The sequence below is a fragment of the Lynx canadensis genome, chromosome D3 (genome assembly GCF_007474595.2).
Source record: "Lynx canadensis isolate LIC74 chromosome D3, mLynCan4.pri.v2, whole genome shotgun sequence".
NCBI classification, from domain to species: Eukaryota; Metazoa; Chordata; class Mammalia; order Carnivora; family Felidae; genus Lynx; species Lynx canadensis.
The window spans coordinates 72,482,273-72,502,352 of record NC_044314.2 but is presented as its reverse complement, the minus strand read 5'-3'; the positions used below and the strand labels follow the sequence as shown (position 1 = coordinate 72,502,352).

The following is a 20,080-nucleotide window of genomic DNA, read 5'->3' as shown; positions in this document are numbered from 1 at the left end:
AAAAACAGGAATCTGAGTAAGTGCCACAACCTATGACGTATTCCTGCCAAGAACTTGAACCTAAATATCAACAAGCCTCATCTACAATGAAGTACCAACTTATAAAAAATGGAGGGAACAAATAAAAATGATTCTGCAATCTGCAAAATCAATGATGTAGGAAACCACAAGACTAACAACCAGTTCCTTCAATAAGTGAACAGCAAAGGAAAGAGAGGGAAACTTATACATTAAAAGACACTAAAGGGGTGCCTCGCTGGCTCAGTCAGGGGAACATGTGACTCAATCTTGGATTGTGAGTTCAAGCCCCACGGTGGGTGTAGAGATTACTTTAAAAATTAAAAAAAGACACTTAAGATGCATAGCAACCAAATGCAACATATGGACTTTGACTTTGGATCTTGATTTTCGACCTTGATTTTAACAATCTAACTACAAACCAACTGTCAGACAAAAAACATGAAACAGGGATGCCTGGCTGGCTCAGTTGGAAGAGTGTGTGACCCTTGATCCTGGGGTTGTGAGTCCAAGCCCGACGCTGGGTGTAGAGATTACTAAAAATAAATAAATAAACTTTGGGGGCACCTGAGTGGGTCCACTGGTTAAGCATCCAACTCTTAATTCGGCTCAGGTCTTGAACTCAGGGTTATGAGTTCAAGCCCCACTTTGGGCTCCACACTGGGCAAGAAGCCTACTTTAAAAAAGAAAAAAGAAAAATAAACTTAAAAAAACATGGAACAATCAGGGACATTTAAACTTTTTTTTTTTTTTTTTTTTTTGAGAGAGAGAGAACACGTGAGCAGGGGAGGGGCAGAGACAGAGGGGAACAGAGGATTTGAAGCAGGCTCTGTGCTGACAGCTGAGAGCCTGATGCAGGGTCCGAACTCACTAACCATAAGATCATAGCCTGAACCAAAGTTAGAAGCTTAACTGACTGAGCCAACCAGGCACCCCTAAACTTTTTCTACACTAAAAAATATTTTAATAAGTTATTAAGGAATTACCATTAAGGTTTTTACTGTGATAGCAGTGTTGGTTGTTTTTTAAAACAGCACCTCATCTTTTACAGAATATACCAAAAAAATTACAGATAAGATAGGATAAATTTGAGTACTAAAATTGTTAAGGACAGTAATAAAACCCATAGAATAAAATGGCTATTCATGAGTCAGGGCTGAAAATAAACAAATGAAGAGACAGATACATGTGGGAGAAGGGAGCGCTCATCCATACACAGAATGCTCACTGAGAAATGTGGAAGAGGTAGGGTTGGAAAAACCCCATCTTGCAACCATCATGAAGGAAAAGACTTTTTAAAATGGGAGGGAAAGTAGTAAACGTGGATAAAGTTATATGGGGGGGGGGTTCTCTGTGATGGGTACATATTATAAGTGCTTGAAACATTTCATAACAAAATGTTTCTTAAAATTCTGGATGAAACAAAGACAATATGGGGAACACAAGAAAAAACCAACAACAACAAAAAGACAACTCTTATAGTTAATATCCTCAAAAACATAAAGAGTACATACTATAGAATAATATAATCCATTGAATAAAATAAGGGTTATTTAAAAGAAAACAAAAGAAGAGCAAGAAACAGGAGAGCTAAAACATTAGGAGGTGGCTGATAACATTGAAGAAATGTCCCAGAAAGAGAAAGGGAGGGGGGAATGACAAAAGGAAAAAAAAGTTAGAAAATCAGAGGCTCAATCCAGGGGATCAGATATGCAACTAGCAGGTATTCCAGAGAGAGATGAGAGTGAAAGAGGAAGAAATGATCAAAGAAATGAGAAGAAAGTCTCTCAAAATTGAAATAAATCCTCAGATGAGAGGTCCCGCACAGAGGCTAAATGTCAGAGTAGATCAAACACTTTTTCCCACGTGCAGGGAGAAAAAGCTTAAGCTACCCGGTTCTTGAGAAGTTACAGGAAAACTAGACATTGTCAAAATTAAAAACAGTTGTGTTTCAAAGGACACCATCAAGGAAGTGAAAACACCACTCACTGAATGGGAGAAAATATTTGCAAATCTGCTAAGAGACACATCTAGTTTATATTTTTAAAAATTCCTACAACTCCATAAAAAAACCCAATTTAAAAATGGACAAGGGATATGAATAGACATTTCTCCAAAGAAAATACATAAATGGCCAATAAGCACATTACAGATGTTCAACATTATTAGCCATCAGGAAAATGCAAATCAAATAAGATAACCATTAGGATGGCTGTAATCAAAAAGACAAAGATTAGGGCACCTGGCTGGCTTAGTTGGAGGGAGCAATGTGATCTCAGGGTCTTGAATTCAAGTCCCATGTTGGGTGTAGAGATTAAACTTCAAAATAAAAAGACAAAAAGATAGTAAGTGTTGGTGAGGATGTAGAGAAAGTGAAACCCTCATACACTGATGATGATAATATAAAAAGGTGCAAGCCACTTTGGAAAACTGGCAGTTCCTCTAAAAGATAAATAGAGTTACCATTTGATCCAGCAGTTCCATTCCTATGTACATAGCCAAAAGAACTCAAAACAAACGTCTATACAAAAACTTGTACATGAATGTTCACGGCGACATTAATAATAGCCAAAAAAGTGAAAACCCAAATGTCCATCAACTCATAGATGGGCAAACAAAATATGGTATAACCATACCATGAAATATTATGCAACCATAAAAAGAAACACAGTACTGTTACATGTTAAAATATGGTTGCATGCTAAAACATGCTAAGTGAAAGAAGCCAATTACAAAGACCTATAACATCATACAATTCCACTTATATGAAATGTCCAGAACAGATAAATCTATGAGTCATAAAGTAAATTCCTGGCTGTCTAGGGCTGGGAGGATTGAAGGGAAAAGGGAATTACTACTAACAAATAAGGGTTTCTTTTTTGGATGGTGAAAATGTTCTAAAATTGAGTATGGTGAGATGGTGGCATAACAATAGATTTAAAAAATACTGAACACTTTCAATTAGTGAATTGTATCATATGCGACTTACATCACAATAAAGCTGTTTAAGGAAGAAAAAGAGAAGGAGGAAGTAGAAGTAGCAGTTATTACAGGAAAAGGTATCCCAAAAACCAAGGAAGCAAATTAAGGGGGAAAAAACGGGAATACAGGCAAGAATGAATTCAATACAATATCAAAAAGAAGAAAATCCCAGGATAGATGTGAAAAGAAGTCTCCAGATTAGAACTGAGTACAGCAGGCGCAGAGCAACCAGTTCAGATTAGAGAAGAGGAGGATCTCCAAGAAAGAGAGGAAATTGACCATTTTTAGAGTAATTTTGCAGAAAATTACTGATAGGCATAAAAGAAATGCTGAATCACTCAGAAAAAAAAATTAATGATCTGTGTATGGAATACCAGGCAAATGAGAAAAAAAGATAATTATTAATTCTCAGAAAAAATAATGGGATGGACAAGAAAGAGTTGCAGTACTCTACTTGATTTAGCTATGAAATGTTATAGAACATTGATCATTAATTTAAAAAAAATTTTTTGCTAAGTTTATTTATTTATTGAGAGAGAGAGAGAAAGAGAGCGTGTGCGTGCACACCTGAGCGGGGGAGGGGCAGAGAGAGAGAGAGGGAGATAAAGAGAATCCCAAGCAGGCTCCTCACCATCAGTGCAGAGCCTGATGCGGGGCTCAAACTCACCAACCATGAGATCAGACCTGAGTCCAAAACTAAGAGATGCTTAACCAACTGAGCCACCCCGGGGCCCCGACCATTAATTTAACATTAAATTAACACATAACCACAATGGCGATAAGATGGAAGGAAAACTGAGCTAAGCACTTATCTTCCACAAGAAGCAGTCAATACTTTATGTGTAAAACCAAAAAATCAGGAAATATCACCCATAAGGATATTTACTTCCAACTTCTAGAAGAGCCAGAGAAAGAGCTAGCAGAATGGAAATTATAACTGGGGAATAGGGCTATTTTCTATTACAAACTTTTAATATTAGTTTTTAAAAATCACGTATATTTGCCCACTGCCGGCGGGTCTTCTCGAGGTGCGAGGCCTGAGGGCTCGGCCTCCTCGGTTGAGCGGCGAGAGCATGTCCTTCCGACGAAGTTAACTTCTTAAAGAAGTTTCTAGGGGCGCCTGGGTGGCGCAGTCAGTTAAGCGTCCGACTTCAGCCAGGTCACGATCTCGCGGTCCGGGAGTTTGAGCCCCGCGCCGGGCTCTGGGCTGATGGCTCGGAGCCTGGAGCCTGCTTCTGATTCTGTGTCTCCTTCTCTCTCTGCCCCTCCCCCATTCATGCTCTGTCTCTGTCTCAAAAATAAATAAAAACGTTAAAAAAAAAAAAGAAACAATTAAAAAAAGAAGTTTCTACAGTATTTTGTGGCTGCTAACAATGAGAAATGAGTGATCCTACGAAAGAAAAGCGATGAAAGGCCTATGTTTATATCTTAAGCCCCAGAATAAGTTTCAACTACTTCTTCCAGGAAGGCTTCTCTGACATTAGAAGTCTCATACCTTCAACGCACTTAGTTAGGCGGGTACCACTAAATCTAAAACGAATAGACCAAAAACAAAACAAAACAAACACCACTAATGAAGCGGGTACTCTGTGCCAAGTATAGATGGTACTAAGCATTTTTCATTAATTACCTGCTTTTTAACAACCACCTGAACGGGCGGTAGCCATTTCATTTTACCAACGAAGTATCTAATTGAGGTAACTAGCTAAGCTGTAGGGCTGGTACTCAGGTCCCTAACACCATCCGTTCAACATTGACTGCATCTACACAGAGGTTGACAGGAAACCTGACTAGCCTCTTATGAAATAAAAACGAAGCATTGGTCTCCCACTGCTGGAGAGGCTTCACTGTTTTTGCTCTGTTAGGCCCTTCGGGGATCAGACGGGGACCCGAGGTCTGTGCACAGAAGTCCCTGGCCCGGCCACGCAGCGGGGAACCGCGCAAGCTAAAGAGCCTTACCCGGACGCACGCACCCGCACCCGCCTTCAGCGCACCAGAATCGCGGGAGGATGCGGCGCCCCGGGGCCTGAGCAACAAGTCGCTGACCGGAAGCAGCCCCGGACGAGAAGGACGCGAGCTCCGCGCTGGGCGAGAAAGGCGGATTCCGCGACTCCTACGCGCTCTCTTCACACCTCTTCCACACCCGAATCACAGTCAGTGGGTAGGCAGCACCGCTTGCACTTACTTCTAGGGAAGGAAGCGGAGGCTCAGAGAGGAGAGTAGGTTACTGGGCCCAACTCGGAGGGACATGCTCTCGCCGCCCAACCGAGGAGGCCGAGCCACTCACAAGCTGGGGACGATTCGATCCAGCCTCATACCTGGACAAGCCGAGCCCTCAGGCCTCGCGCCTCCAGAAGCCCCGGCGGGAGTGGGCAGACGTAGCTGGCGCTGCTCTAGCCCCCCGCGGCCACCGCCGGCCTTTGGCGCTTCCCGCGCCTCTGCTCTGGAGTCTTGCGCCGGCCCCGCCCCCGTCTCCACGGTGACGCGGCAAGCGTGTGAGACGCCCCATCTGGGACCCTGTAGTTCGCGCAGCCTCCGTCCGGTAGATGACACGCCTCCCTCTGGCAGTCGAGGGGCACCTGCAATGCCGAGCTGGTCCCAAGGTGTGGGGAGGAATGCATCGTTTGGGCAACCCCAAGGAGAGTTTTCGGCCTCCTGGCCCATTCGCTTCTTTCACAGCTCAGCTTCCTACAGCTACTTTTAGACAAGGGTAGGAGCTGTTTCGAAGCGGATCTCGGAGCTACGCCTCGTGCGGCAAGCACTAGGTATGAGGTTCCCGTCTGGTGGCCCACGATGACGAAGGTTCTCCTCCCCCCACCCCCCCACCTTCAGGCTACCGCGTGAGCCTCTCTGGCTCTTGGTTCTCCACGGTGCGTTCCCAGGGAGTGCGAGCCAGCTCCTAAGGACTAGGACGCGCACGCGTGGACCAGGGACGTAGTCAATCTGGAAGGGTGAGGGAGGGAGATGTCTTTCCGCAGCCCCCGAATTTAATTTATCCCCAGCTGGTATCTTCTCTTAACTCTTCCTTTAAAATTGTAATTAGCGATCACTAATTGTTAGTAAACAGTCGTTAAATTTTTTTAAATGAGTCTATTCCGATCTTTTAAAAATAGGGGTGAGAGAAAGTAGGTGGGGCATCTTTGTATGCTTTTCTCCTATGCTTTATAAAACATTTGAAAGCACATGAGATTTCTGGTGGAGAGAGCAAAGGCTAGCATTTTGTACTTAAATGCTTGGAAGATTATATATTACAAACATGAGGTAAAATAACTTGTTGAATATCCCTGGATTAGAATCACGCAGGTAATTTGCATTTCTGCTCTGCTTTTTACGTGTGCTAATTTTTGTTGCCAAAAACAAGTTGTTTAAAAGACGTTCCACGTTAGCTGGACACGTGAAACCAATCTTTTAGGGATGACTAATTGAGTGAGTTTCAAAGTCCTAATTAACACTAACATTTACTAAAATTAGTCCTATGAGTACTTTATACTTTCTAGATGATTTGTGGATACTTTATTCCTGTCATGTGCCTTTACTACCAACAACTCTAACTTAGGAAGGGTTATTTTCATTTGAGTTATTATGATGCATATAATTACTCCTGCCAGGAAAGATTAGAACATAACTGTATAGAATAATAGTGCGGTAGCACTTGCATGATTTCATCCGTTTCTGTTTTAAGTACTTCCCATAAATAAAATCAAAGATATAAAGTCCCAGAAATGGTAGAGGCTCTGCAAAGAATTTGTTGTGTGGTCTTTTTTCTTTTTTTTAATGTTTATTTTTGAGAGAGAGACAGAATGTGAGTGGGGGAGAGAGAGAGGGAGGCACAGAATCTGAAGCAGACTCCAGGCTTTGAGTTGTCAACACAGAGTCAGTCACGGAGCTCAAACTCAGAACTGTGAGGTCATGACCTGAGCCTATGTTGGATGCTCAACCAACTGAGCCATGCAGGTGCCCCTGTTGTGTGGTCTTCTAAAAGTCCCTTAATTTCTTTATGGTCTTTAACCTGAGTACATGATGCCACATACCTGTGAAACTTGAAATTTTATTTTCTTGGAACCAGGGATTACCCTTGGAGCAGGAAAAAATGAACAAGAAAAGCCCACTTAGAGAGGTGCTGGGTAGTTGAGGTGTAATCCCAACTGAGATGAGGCTGCTCTCAAAATTACCAGGTTTTTAGTATTTTCATGTGCTTCTCTACTGCCCTTGGACTGCTAATTTCCCCAACAGACTGACCTTTTGAGTCCCCTTATGCCAAACTTTGAGCCAACAATTGAACCTAAACTAAGACCTTACAAATATGTATTAAAGAACAAGAGTAATTTCTCTTATTCTCTCAAAGAGGCTTCTCATACTGATATTTGAAAATTCATTATTAACTGCAAAGAGAGGCATTGTAGAATTACAAACTATCATTCTTACCAAGGAGAATGATACTCGAAAGCTACAATGAAACAAGGACTTGCAAGCATCTAGCTTTTGCATGGCACAGGTGAAAGACATTTATAGATGCCCTCCTTTATTTATTACCTTTATTCCCAGGTACTAATTTGCTTCTCTTTTCACAAGGACAAATTGAGTCTCTGAAAGATAAGGGAGTTAAGACCAAGGTTCTACAAGGTACTGAAGAAGAGCCTGGTGGAAGACTGCATCCCAACTAGACCAGAGGGCCCAGAAAATTAGCACCAGGCCTCTATCATGGTAGCTACATTGCCTCGAGCAGATTTTGTGTGTATTTGTGGTAATTTGAAAATATGCCCACTAATTCTTTGACACTTCTCCCATATAAAAGTAGTCTAAGTCCCCTCCCCTTGGTGACTTCTATCTAAGGAGCAGATAGTTTCTTGTGGCAGAACAGCGAGTGGCTCTAAGGCTAGATTAGAAAAGACAATTCAGCAACTGGCTGCCCTCGGAATCCTGGCACTATGTTGTAAGAAAAGCTCAGGTCACAGAGAGAAGCCATGTGTAAACTTCCATCCAACTGCTCCAGTAGTCCCAGCTGACAGCCACCATCAAACACCAAATATGTGAGTAAGCGAGCCACTAAATGATCCTAGCCCCAAGCTTTCCACCTATTAAATGGAGCAGAGACCATTTAGTTCTAGCTGTCCCCAGTAGAACTGGCCTAAATTGAAGGTTTGGGTACAAAATAAATATTGAGCTAAGCCACTGGAGTTTGGGGATGGTTGATTATACAGCCATACTTGACTAGAGCAATTTTTTTAATGTTATCTCTAATTCCCACTATAAGCCTGAAAAATAGGTACTGCTGTCCCTTTTTGACAGAGGAGTAAACAGGTTCAGGAAGGTGAAATGACTGGCTTAGGTTTCACACTAAGTGGCAGAGCCAGGATTTAAGAGCTTGAAAGAATAGGCCTTCTTCACTACTCCTGAGAGCAATGGGATTAGACCAGTTCCTCAGTCTTCTGAAGAACCTGGATTCCAAAAGCAGCTTGATTTCTAAAATATTAAGACGAACAATGTTTCATTACTTACAATGTGTCTCTCAATAGGCTTAAAACACACATACACACACAAAACCAGTATAAGGCTTTTTAACCACCTTAACCTTTTTAATCTTGACAACAGCCCCTGTGAGTGGATTATCTTTCCAATTTTACAGACTACAAAACCAAGGCTAAGGATAAATAAATGGCCTAACTCTCCCCAGCCTGTAGTGTGTGGTAGAGCTGGGATGTGAACTCAGGCCTAATTTGCAAACGTTTCCCTCTGCCTCTTGCCTGCAAAGATAGTATACACTTTATTCCGTGTTCCAGATGAAAAACGTTTTCATAATTTTCTCGGTTGGCAAGACTCCTAGGAAGGGAATTTAGTGATCACTCAATGCCCAATCCCAATCTACGCCCACACATCATTTCACATCAACCCCAGGCGGTCGCAAGGGACAGAGACTGGGGCTCGTGATATTACCGCAGATCAGGCTCACAGGTGATCACCGTCATACCTTTACTGATCGCTCCTCCCAAGCACGGCAGTTACTCTTATGTCTCAGAGTAGGGAAATTATGTTTGCATCTGTGTTCCCATTTGCAGTCTCGCCACTGTGCTAAGCGCTTGACACTCGCCCTTCCCCTTCCTGTGCAAGCTATGGAAAGGTTCGAGTTATGATGGGGGAAAAAACCCTTTCAATGAATCTGTCAGTCGCCCTTCGCTCAATCGAAAGCAGTCGCGGCAAGTTTGTTAATGCAACAACGCACAATCTCATAAATTTATAGAAAGGGGCCGTTTTAGAAAGGAGAGCGAAAACTCAAAAGTTGTTCGGGCTTTGCCCAACATTACACCCACTAATGAAAAACTTGAGATTCGGGCCCACAACTGGGAAGCTCAAAAGCCCCCAGGTTCTCCTCAGACTGCCACTGCCGAAGCCCCAGGCTTCTCCGCCGTTGCGAACTGTGCGAACGTCGAAGTCGACGCGCTCCCAAGTCGCACCAGGCCGCAGACCCTGGCCCACTTCGCTGGTGCCACCGCCTTCCAGGGAGAACTGCCAGCCTCTGGCCTCGGCCTCCCAGCACCGCCCGCCCGTTCTGCTCCGCCCCGAAGCGCGCGTGGGAACGCAGAGTCCTCCTCAGGGCTGCCCAGGACGACCGCCTGTGTGCACCGGTAAGGGCTTCTGCCGTCCCCGCCGCCTCCCGCTCCCCGCCGCCGCCATCTCCTCCGCGCCTCCGCTTCCCCGCCGCCGGACACACGCAAGGGCCGGCGCCCCAGGAGCGCGCCGAGATGTTTCTCTTTTCCGCCCGGCACTGCCGCGGCCACCTCACATCCGGGCGCGCGGCGGTGAAGGCGGTGCTGGGGCCCGGGTGCGTGGAGGGAGTTATTAAGGGGGAGGGGGCCCGGGAGGAGGGGCGGAGGGTTGGGCCGTGGTTACGGCGGCTGAAGAGAGACAGTCCGAGCTGGCGGGGGGAGGGGGGGGGCGAGAGCGAAGGCCGCGCGGAGCAGCCCTCTGACCGGCGCGGGCAGTAGGGAGGGGAGCGGCGGCCGAGGCGAAGGGCCGCCGAGCGGCGGAGGCACAGAGTAAGGGCCTGGTGGCGGCGGGAGCCGAGGCGCCGCGCGCCAAGGGCCGCAGGAAGGGCAGGGGCGCGGGCGCGCTGCTCCCGGGGTCGCGTGCGTGAGCGCGAGCGCCGGGGCGCGCGCGGGGGGGCGGGCAGGGACGCGAGGCCAGCGGGGCGGCCGGCGGACAGCGGGCTGGCGGGCTGGCGGGGCCCGAGCCGCCGGGCCGGGGCGGACGGCGGCGGGCCTGCGCCGGCTCCAGCTTGGAGCGGCCGGGCCGGGGGATTCGGTCTCCCCGCTCCCTTCGGCCCGCTTCCCCTCCGTGAGTACAGTCCCCGCCCTTCCTCCGAAGGAGGCCGCTGGGCCGCGGCCTGCGCGAGGGGCCGGTGGTTGGGGTCGCGGCCCGGGAAAGCCGAGTTTCGGAGCTGAAGCCGGATCTCGCCCCTTCCTTGCTACGGGCGCCCCTGACATGGCCACAGGTGCCGCCGGCCGGGTGGGGGGCGCTCGGGCCCCAGCCCCTGGCCTCTGGATAACAAGGGGCAGCTGGCGCCGTCCATTGGCAAGTGACAGGCACTTTACCACAGTCCGACTTCCCGGATCCCCAGCCCCAACTAGTCTCCTACCTGCCCCCACTCGGAAAACTTCCCCACTGCTGTCTGAAAGGTCCTCATGGGTGGCAGTGACTAATTTTGGTTTCTTTTTGTTTAAAAGCTGCTTGAAGGCTGTACCCTGATTTGGGCACCTTCTACTTATGCTTTCCTTACCCCTTTGATGCTTAGAACACTTAACTAGAAGAGCTAAGTACCAGTCGTTCTATTTCCAAGTAGGTTCTGGTTTATGGAATAGTTGTTGAATGAGACTTTGTTTTTAAAAGGTAGTCATTTTAAGAGATAAAAGAGTTTCAAACAGTCTTCTGAAAACATAGTGTTCTCTGTAACAGTTTTGCTGATTTATCTTCCAGGTGCAAAGAATTGTAGACCAAGGAGCCATGGATAGGAGAAGTGTGGGAGAAACAGAAAACGGAGATGCCTTTCTTGACCTGAAGAAGCAACCAGCCTCCAAATCCCCCCATCGCTATACAAAAGTAAGCTTTGTTACTAATGAAATAGTGTTTCTTTATAGGTGGGGGAGGTTGGTAACATTGTGTAGATATTCCATTAGTATTATCAAAAGTGGGAGTCTCATTCTGACTCACTATATGGACTAAATATTACTAAATTTAGTAAAGCATTTCTTTGAATTTTTTTCTGGAAGTGTGAATACGCAATTTAAACTAGAATTTGCTTCTGAGTAGTTTTCATGTGAAGAGAATATTGGCTTAGATGGCATATGAATTTGTGGATCAGTGTATGTTGGCTCAAATGTTCTATAACAACCATAACTGGTATATTACTGATTTATATACTGTAGAGTAAGGATTCCAGTTTTGCATGCGAATCACTCAAGGTTCTGTACTTGTTGAAGCTACTGCTCAGTATCTTACTGGCTCCTAAATGTTTCTGAAGAGGTTGACAGGACTCAGCTGTGAATTCATTTTTCGTTCCCTGAAATGTATTGGCCGGAGTACAAAAAATGTGCTTGGGACTGTTGACAGGAAGAGTCATGTTCTAGTTGGTCCCATATCTGTATTTCCTAAGTATGGACCCAATCAAGGGTTCTGATGTGGTTATTATCCCTGACTTTCCAGAATAATGATTAATATTTTGAAGTCAGGCCTTGTTTGTGTACTGGTGCCACTACTTGGTAAAGTATCAAGTGCTGTTAGAGTAATATTCATTTTTAGTATTAAAATCTGAAAGCATTTCATTTTTTCATTCAGATTTGGTCTTCCCAAATGTAGTTTTTCTCAAACCTGAAAGTGCTGAAGCCATGTTTCACAATTTAAATTCATTATCTAAAATGTTGATAGTTGAATTCCAAATGCAGAAAATCTTATTAAATGAAGAGAAACTGATTTGAACTGCTTATTTTATATGCTTACGTGACTTCAACTTTCCTAGCACTTTTTGAATAAAAGTTCTTAATTGGTATTCTACTTGTAGAATCCAGGCAGAGAGGCTTTTGAATCACTTTCATAATGATCAAAGGGCGGCATGTATAGACCATCTTTATATGTATATCCATATTTAGGCTTAAGTCATTTTTAGGGAAGGTATTATTGATCTCTCTTAGGCTAGAACTTGTGTGTGTCTACAGTAAAGATAAAGAAGGTCAGTCTTGCCCACTTTTGATAATATAGTCTTAGAATTTTGTCATACTTAGATAAATGTGCCTCAAAGAAATGATTAAGAGCATTTTTTAGGTTAATGACAGTGAATCTTAGATTTAATGGTCTTCTCTACCAAAATTGATTGGAAATTGGCTTACTGTCCATTCCATTCGAGAAGATTTAGTTCATGGCAGTTTTAGGATCATGTTTAGGCAGTGTTAGGGTAGTGGTTTCATGCATATGTGTTTCTCACAGTCTACTTAATCTAGTCCTTGAGGCAAACTAAGCCTTTCTCCTTTGAAGAAAGCTTGAAACAATCCTGTGTTCTGAGAACTATAGTAAGTGGTCTGTTTTTGCACAACTGGAATAATACTTCAGCCATCCTACTCCTTACCTACATACTGAGATCAAACTGTTGGAATAAAGCATATAGTAATGTTTCTGCATGGGCTAGAAAGTTTAGAAGCAATAGAAGGAAACTGTCCTCAGTGATTTTTATAGGTGATGTGTTTGTGAGAACTTGTAAATGTGGAATGTTAACTACAAGACTAAAAAACATATTGGCTAGATGAGAGGGCTTCTTAAACTTTGACCCTTCTTAGTTTAGCATTCATTTGTTTTATGAGATGATGTTAGTAGTCTGTTCAGAATTCTAGAGTTTTTTCCATGAAGGTGGAGAAGTCCAGATATTTGTCCTAGTGCTTTTAAAAGTAACATATCAGAGTCTCCTGTGCTATATTGTCCATCTTGCTTCCTAAATGTTGGTTTGTCTGGGGATTACCTATGAACCCTTATAAAGTGTGAATTCTGTTAGGTTAGGAGTGGGCTTCAAATTTTGGCTTTTTAACCTCCCAGGTGGTGCCCTTACTGCAGGTCCACTGACCATGCTTTGAATAGCAAGTCTTTAGTCTTCCTTGGAGAACTTGATATATGGTCTTGATGTTGTCAAGCAAGTCAGATGCATAATTACTCCCTAGGGTTCTGTTGGTGTCCATTGTGTTTCCATGAATGTATTAGGAAGTCAAGTTAAGAATCACATTAGGTACTTTCAGGCCTACCCCTAAGCCTCAGTGATGATTAACTGGAATGGTTATAAGTGGATGTATCATATGCACCTGTTATTCTGGGAATCTTGAGCCCTTAATTTATAAGCTCACTCAGGTCCGTTTCGCTAGGCCAGATTCCCAAGACCAAAAGCTATGTTTTGGTAACACTTAAATGTGCATGTATAAAGTGTTTGAATTATGTTGAAGAGCTTTTGGAGGTTACACAGTGGGATCTCCCCCTCAAAGTCATGGATTAAAAGTGTTTTTAGACAGTGGTTCTCAAACAGTGGTCTCTGAACTAGTGTTTAGCACCAACTGGTAACCTCTTAGAAATATAAAACCTCAAGCCCCATTTCAGTGGTATTGAATCAGATTCTAGGGATAGGGCCTTGTCCACATATAACAAGTCTTTCAGGGAATTCTGACTCTGATTCAAGTTTGAGAACTGTTGGTTTAGGAAAACAAGATAAGGTGGTCATGCTTATTAATGGAAAGACTTTGAGGCCTATTCAAGTTTTTCTTACCTTCATCAGAGGTCCTTGTTGTTTACTAGTTCTTGAGGTATGGTACCTGCTCTTGGTGACACCATCTTCTGCTTCAAACACAAAGTAGAAATGCTTTGGACTGTTCCACTATTCAGATCCATGTTCTTTTTCTTTGAGTAGACAGACTGATTTTAGGATGTACATATTTAGTGCTGCTCCTTCTCTGCTCCTGTGTCTTGTCACTGATTCCTTATCAAATTTTATCACCTGCCAGTTGAACAGGGTATAAAAGCAGGGGGCACTGCTAACATTCAGCTTAGTACTGCCCAGGTTAATCATACCTGTCCAATTTACCAGCTAAAAAAAGTAGGGATTGGATTTTACTGAGTTTAATTTCATGTGTGCTCATTGCCTTGGCACCATTTTGGTGTCTGTAGGGATCTTCAGAGGAGGCACTCCACCCTGATTTGTGGCTGATGGGCACTTAATCACCGTGATACAGCCATGTTTATATCTTTGCTTTAAAACCATTTAAAAGGGGCGTCTGGGTGGCTCAGTCGGTTGAGCGTCCGACTTCAGCTCAGGTCATGATCTTGCGGCTCGTGAGTTTGAACCCTGACAGCTGCGCTGACAGCTCTGAGCCTGGAGCCTGCCTCAGATTCTGTGTTCCTCCCTCTCTCTGCCCCTCCCCAGCTCGTGCTCTGTCTCTCTGTCTGAAGAATAAATATTAAAAAAAAAAAAAAAAAAATTTAAACCGGTAAAAAAAAAAAAGGCACCAGAAGTGGACTAATTTGAGTAATTCTCCTAGCCTTCTTGGAGAGAATCAGTTATAAGACTTGAAGTCCAGCCTCTGAGAAAAGAGGGCCTATGATTTAAGTCCTAGCTTGAAATCAGTAGTCAGATGATCAGGTTTAACTATACCTGATCTAATTTTTAGATATCTAATTTGATAACTTCGTAGATACCTTTCATAAACCAAGTTGAGAAGTAACCTCTAACAGGTCGCATTTCAGTGACATACTTAGCTACAAACTTAAGCTAATATAAAAGTTAAGGATATTTGTTTATATTGGGGAATTATGGTATGAAAAATCATACAATCTTAATGTTTCAGCTGTTCAGAAAACTAGGTAACTACAAGTTCTTACAGGGGGTCAGCTGGCAACACCATAGATACTGTCTTATGGTTGTTCTTTCTTACCTGTTCCAATTCTAAGTCATCTTGAAAAGTGGGGATTCAGGGCTCTTGCCCCCATGAGTATACTTTCCTCCTTGCTCACGGTGGGAACTTCTAGCTAGATAAGAAACCGGTCATTTTACAATTGGAACTGTTAACATTAAGATTTGTGGGTTGGGCCTTTGATTCAGTGAAGGATGCTATGAAGGGAGGCTGACTTAAGGAAAGCCTACCCAAGGATGTGGCAGTTTGGCTCAGGGTTCCTGGTAGTCCCGCTGGACAGGGACAAACCCAACACTGAGTGGCAGCTGCTGGGAGGTGTCATGCACCTTCCTTGTCCTCCCCAGAGAAGCAGTGAAGACAAGAGGATCAGGGGCATTGAGCCCCACTGCCTGATTTAGGATCACCACTTACTTACCTGGTGTGGCCTTCAGTCACGTACTTAGCTTCTCTGGTTCTCATCCTTTTCCTCTGTAAAATGCCAAGTGGAATAGTATCTACTTCATAGGATTTTTGTGGGGAATAAATGAGAAAATGCACGTCAAGTGTTTAGAAAAGTGGCTGACGCACAGTAAGTGCTAAAAACTCTTTAGGATGTAATAAGGAGGGTATTAAAAGATATCTTCTTTAGATACCAACTTCAGATCAAGATGCTTAATTTTTAAATGTCACAGTAACTATTTCCAGTTTAATATGAAACCAGAAAGCCCTATTGAAGATGTAATGTCACTACCCTAAAAATGGTTTTAAGTTTTCTTCTAGTATTTACCTACTTAACATTTTATATTGTTTTTTATCCATTGTATAAACACATTTAAAAGCCAAGATTAATTTTTTTGTGTTGGCCAGATTAATGGAGAAAACAGACTTTGGTGGGTTTTTTTCCCCCATTCGCATTTTCTTAGTTTCAAATCTTTCAGTAGGCGAAAGTCTTTGCATCAGATCAGCCACCATTAGATGCTTGGATGAATCCAGGTCTGAGGTCCTGCTTAACAGCTCTGCAGGATCCTTTGAATTCTGACCTACCTGTAAGAACTGTTATAAATGGTGCCCACAGCAACAAACTTCATAAATGGTGGATGGTGGAATGTATCCCATGTGTTCCCTATGTTGTTACTTCACCGTTGCCCCGGCTATCATCTGTGGGTACCATTACCTCGTTGTGATCTATTTTTAACAGGTTTCTAATCCTTTCAGAAAAGTCATCTGACTCAACAGAATGAATATCTGGTCAGTCAGCAACCATCTAAGAGCCCAATGACCAGTCCCAGTGCTAGTGGTTGTATTGAGGGTGGGGACTGGGAGAGAAGGTCAAAGGCAGATGACCCAACCTATAAACACTGTTCTGGGGACATTTGCCTTCTTTAGGCAGAGCCTCTTTAGGAAGAGCCAGGCACACACACACTAATAAGGTACTGGGTCACTTCTACAGTGCTTTGACCATTAACAATGAAATAAAACTTTGGGTTTTTTATAAAATATCTCTTAATATTTTAAAAGTTGAGCTTTTTGCTCTTGTGAATTGAATTCAACTCACAAAGGTAAATATTTCCCCTTTCATCTTATGTCAGTGACTCATGTGAAATTCTTCTAGAACATAAGAATGTCATCAGAACCTGCAGCTGCTTCTGCATGAGATTTCTGCAACAAGAAACTGGATGTGGATTTTAACCACTGTTGTTTTGGGCTTATATTCACATTCATTTGCTTTTTACTTTAATATTGATCACTAAAAGTGGGTGCCCATATTAGTACTTCTCAAATTGTTTTGGGAAGCTTGACATTTTCTTTAAGGAAAATGTTAGTTTAGCTGCTAAAACTAAGAAAATGGCTGTTGGGCAGTTAGCAGCTTATTCTTGCCTAGTCAGGTTTTAAAACCTGTGCAAAAAGTAAGGTCTCACATATTAACTGTTCTCTTGTCCAGATGGTAATTGTAGTGAATTTGTTTATAAAAAAAAATTTTTTTTTAACGTTTATTTATTTTTGAGACAGAGAGCATGAACGAGGGCGGGTCAGAGAGAGGGAGACACAGAATCCGAAACAGGCTCCAGGCTCTAGGCTCTGAGCCGTCAGCACGGAGCCTGACGTGGGTCTCGAACTCATGGACTGCGAGATCATGACCTGAGCCGAAGTCGGACGCTTACCTGACTGAGCCACCCAGGCACCCCGTGAATTTGTTTATAATTAGTAAATTCCTGTGGGTTCGTAGGAGTCTGCAAAAGGGTAATCTCCCATTACCCCCTGAAATATTCTTAGGGAAGGAGCATTCCCAGCTCAGAGAACACTTTCCACGTATTTTGCCTTTAGCCAAAGTTGAAGGTTTTCTTTGAAAATATCCCAAAGAGTTTGCCTTTTCTGGAATATTGCTCTTAAAGGGCTCTTGATGAAATGGCAAGTTCAAGAACACTTCTCTTGAGAAACTGGAGAGCTATGGGGTCAGGGCCAAGGGTCATCTGTGTATTCTAGATACTAAGCCTGGTACGCAGGAAATGTTCTGTGTACAGCTATGAAAAAAGCAATTTTTTGTATTGAATTAGCTCATGTTTTCTCCCCTCCCCACCTTAATGGGGAACCTTCTTAGTCTGGGATACCATCTGATGCCACTTAAGATGTTGGTGGAAGGTATAACAGATCTAACTCTCTAAACCCCACGAGGAGGAGCTCTCATTGTCCCTAAATGTCCAAGTGCACTTTGGGCCACATTTTCAGAAACAACCATTTAAAGTACCACTTCTTAACTTCTTTGGGGCCCATCGGAAATCTTTTGAAGGTGTGAGTACTCACTGCAGAAATTGCACAAATGCAGTGTTGCATATGGTTTCCTTGAGGCCATGAAATTGGTTTAAGAAGCCCTGCTTTCAAGAACAGTAAGTAGAACTTTATCTAGATGTTTAAAGTTATTCCCAGCAGCTTTTACAATCCAAGAACCATTTTGTTTTCCCAGTTATCAGCCTGTTAAACAAAATGGCTCTTCATCCTCTATAGACAGGTGGGCGACGTTTTAGCCATTGCACTTGGTCAGCAGCACCATTTGTGCTGCTGGCATGGTTAATGCCAGTGTATACAGCTGGCTCACTGCTCTACCCTGTGCTCTTATAGGCCTGTCAAGTTGTATAATCAGTCCCTGGAATATTTATTAACACCTAGTATATGTTAAGCATATAAAGTCAACAAAGAAAACTGGAATAACTTGGGAAGGAAAATTAAAACATTTTTACCAACCTAAGCAACTCTCATCTGAGAATAGTTGGCATTTATCAGTCTGTGGTTAGAGCAGTAAGTCTGTAAGAAAGAAATTAAATAAAATATTAACCTCTGGGTAACTGAACACCTTAGTTTCATTTACTTAAAAATATTTTTTAGGGGCGCCTGGGTGGCGCAGTCGGTTAAGCGTCCGACTTCAGCCAGGTCACGATCTCGCGGTCCGTGAGTTCGAGCCCCGCGTCAGGCTCTGGGCTGATGGCTCGGAGCCTGGAGCCTGTTTCCGATTCTGTGTCTCCCTCTCTCCCTGCCCCTGCCCTGTTCATGCTCTGTCTCTCTCTGTCCCAAAAATAAATAAAAAACGTTGAAAAAAAAAAATTTAAAAAAAAAAAAATATTTTTTATCGAGTGGTGCCTGGGTGACTCAGTTAAGCATCCAACCTTGATTTCCGCTCAGGTTATGATCTCACGGCTCGGGAGTTCAAGCCCTGCATCAGGCTCTGCACTGAGGGTTTGGAACCTGCTTGGGAATCTCTCTCTCCCTTCATCTCTCTCTCTCTGCCCCTCCCCACTTCCTCCTCTCTCTCAAAATAAAATATTTTTTTGAGATATAATTAACATAAAATTCACCCCTTTAAAGGTGTACCATTCAGTGGTCTTCAGTAAATTCAGAGTTGTACAACCATCACTATTATCTGATTCCAAAATATTTTCATGACCCCAAACAGGAACTCTGTACCCCCATTAGTAGTCACTCTCATTATCCCTTTTCCCCAGACCCTGGCAAGCCTTAATCTACTTTCTGACCATGGATTTACCTATTCTAAACATTGCATATAAACAGAATCCTACCACATGTGGCCTTTTTTGCCTGGATTCTTTCAGTTAACGTAATGTTTCCAAGGTTTGTGTTATAGCATGTATCAGTACTTCATTCCTTTTTATTGCCAAATAATATTCCATTGTATGGATTTACCACATTTTGTTTATCCATTCATCAGTTGATGGGCATACGGCTTTCTATTTTTTTTGCTATTGTAAATAATGCTGCTGTGAGCATTTGTGTACAAGTTTTTGTGTGGACATAATTTTTTCAGTTCCTTTTGGTATATACTTAGGACTGTAATTGCTGCGTCATATAGTAACTGTAACTTTTGGAGAGACGGCCACTGTTTGCCAGAGCAGCTGCACTGGCAGCTGTAGTTTCTCCACATCCTTGTCAATCTTGTTATTTTCCCATTTTTCTTTTTTAATAGCCAACTTAGTACACGTGAAGTGGTATCTCACTATGGTTTTGACTTGCATTTCCTTAATGACAAATGATTTTGAACATCTTTCATGTGCTTGTTGGTCATTTATGTATCTTCTTTGGAGAAAAATCTATTGAAATCTTTTATCTGTTTTATTTAAAGAGAGCATGGGCTGGGAAGGGACAGAGAGGGAGACAGAGAATTCCAAGCAGGTTTCATGCCCAGTGTGGAGCCCAACACAGGGCTCAATCCCACGACTGCGAGATCATCACCGAGCTGGAGTCAAAAGCTCAACTGACTGAACCACCCAGGTGCCCCTTTGTTGTTAAATTTTACATGTTCTCTCTGTATTCTGGACCCTAGACCCTTATCAGATCCATGATTTGTAAATATTTTTTCCTGTTCTGTGCATTGCCTTTTTACTTTCTTGATAGTCATCTGAAGCGCAAAAGTTCCTAAACTTAAAATCCAATTTATATGTTTTTTCCTTTGGTTGCTTACCCTTTTTCAGTGTCCCAGCTAGAGGAACATTGCTTAATCCAAGGTCATGAACTTTTTACACCTGCATTTTCTTCAAAGAGTTTTATAATTATAGCTCTTATATCTATGTCTTTGATATATTTTGAGTTCATTTTTGTATATGGTATGAGGTAGAAGGAAGTAAACTTTATCTTTTAGAACAGTTTGAGATTTATGGAAAAAC

General features: G+C 43.0%; 2 protein-coding genes across 24 annotated transcripts in view; one reads left to right on the top strand and one right to left on the bottom strand.

Annotated features, from left to right (window-relative positions):
- Positions 1 to 5,441, bottom strand: part of SFI1 (SFI1 centrin binding protein) — a 103,260-nt gene extending 97,819 nt beyond the window's left edge. For 8 of the 20 annotated variants that reach the window (XM_030335877.1, XM_030335886.1, XM_030335885.1 and 5 more), the window contains exons 1-2: positions 5,319 to 5,439; positions 4,960 to 5,187 (exon numbers count right to left, since the gene is read on the bottom strand). The gene's annotated coding sequence lies outside the window, so the exon portion shown is untranslated. Of the gene's footprint in view, positions 1 to 4,959; positions 5,188 to 5,318 lie in introns of all 20 variants that reach the window. The other 12 variants (XM_030335889.1, XM_030335898.1, XM_030335899.1 and 9 more) reach the window with 6 other exon arrangements.
- Positions 5,442 to 9,940: 4,499 nt separating this feature from the next.
- The window catches only part of EIF4ENIF1 (eukaryotic translation initiation factor 4E nuclear import factor 1), a 44,567-nt gene continuing 34,427 nt past the window's right edge, over positions 9,941 to 20,080 (top strand). For 3 of the 4 annotated variants that reach the window (XM_030335652.1, XM_030335651.1, XM_030335649.1), the window contains exons 1-2: positions 9,941 to 10,034; positions 10,972 to 11,094. In XM_030335652.1, coding sequence (XP_030191512.1) covers positions 10,999 to 11,094 — 96 coding nt within the window. In that variant the 5' untranslated portion in view covers positions 9,941 to 10,034; positions 10,972 to 10,998. Of the gene's footprint in view, positions 10,035 to 10,253; positions 10,333 to 10,971; positions 11,095 to 20,080 lie in introns of those variants that run through there. The other variant, XM_030335650.1, reaches the window with a different exon arrangement.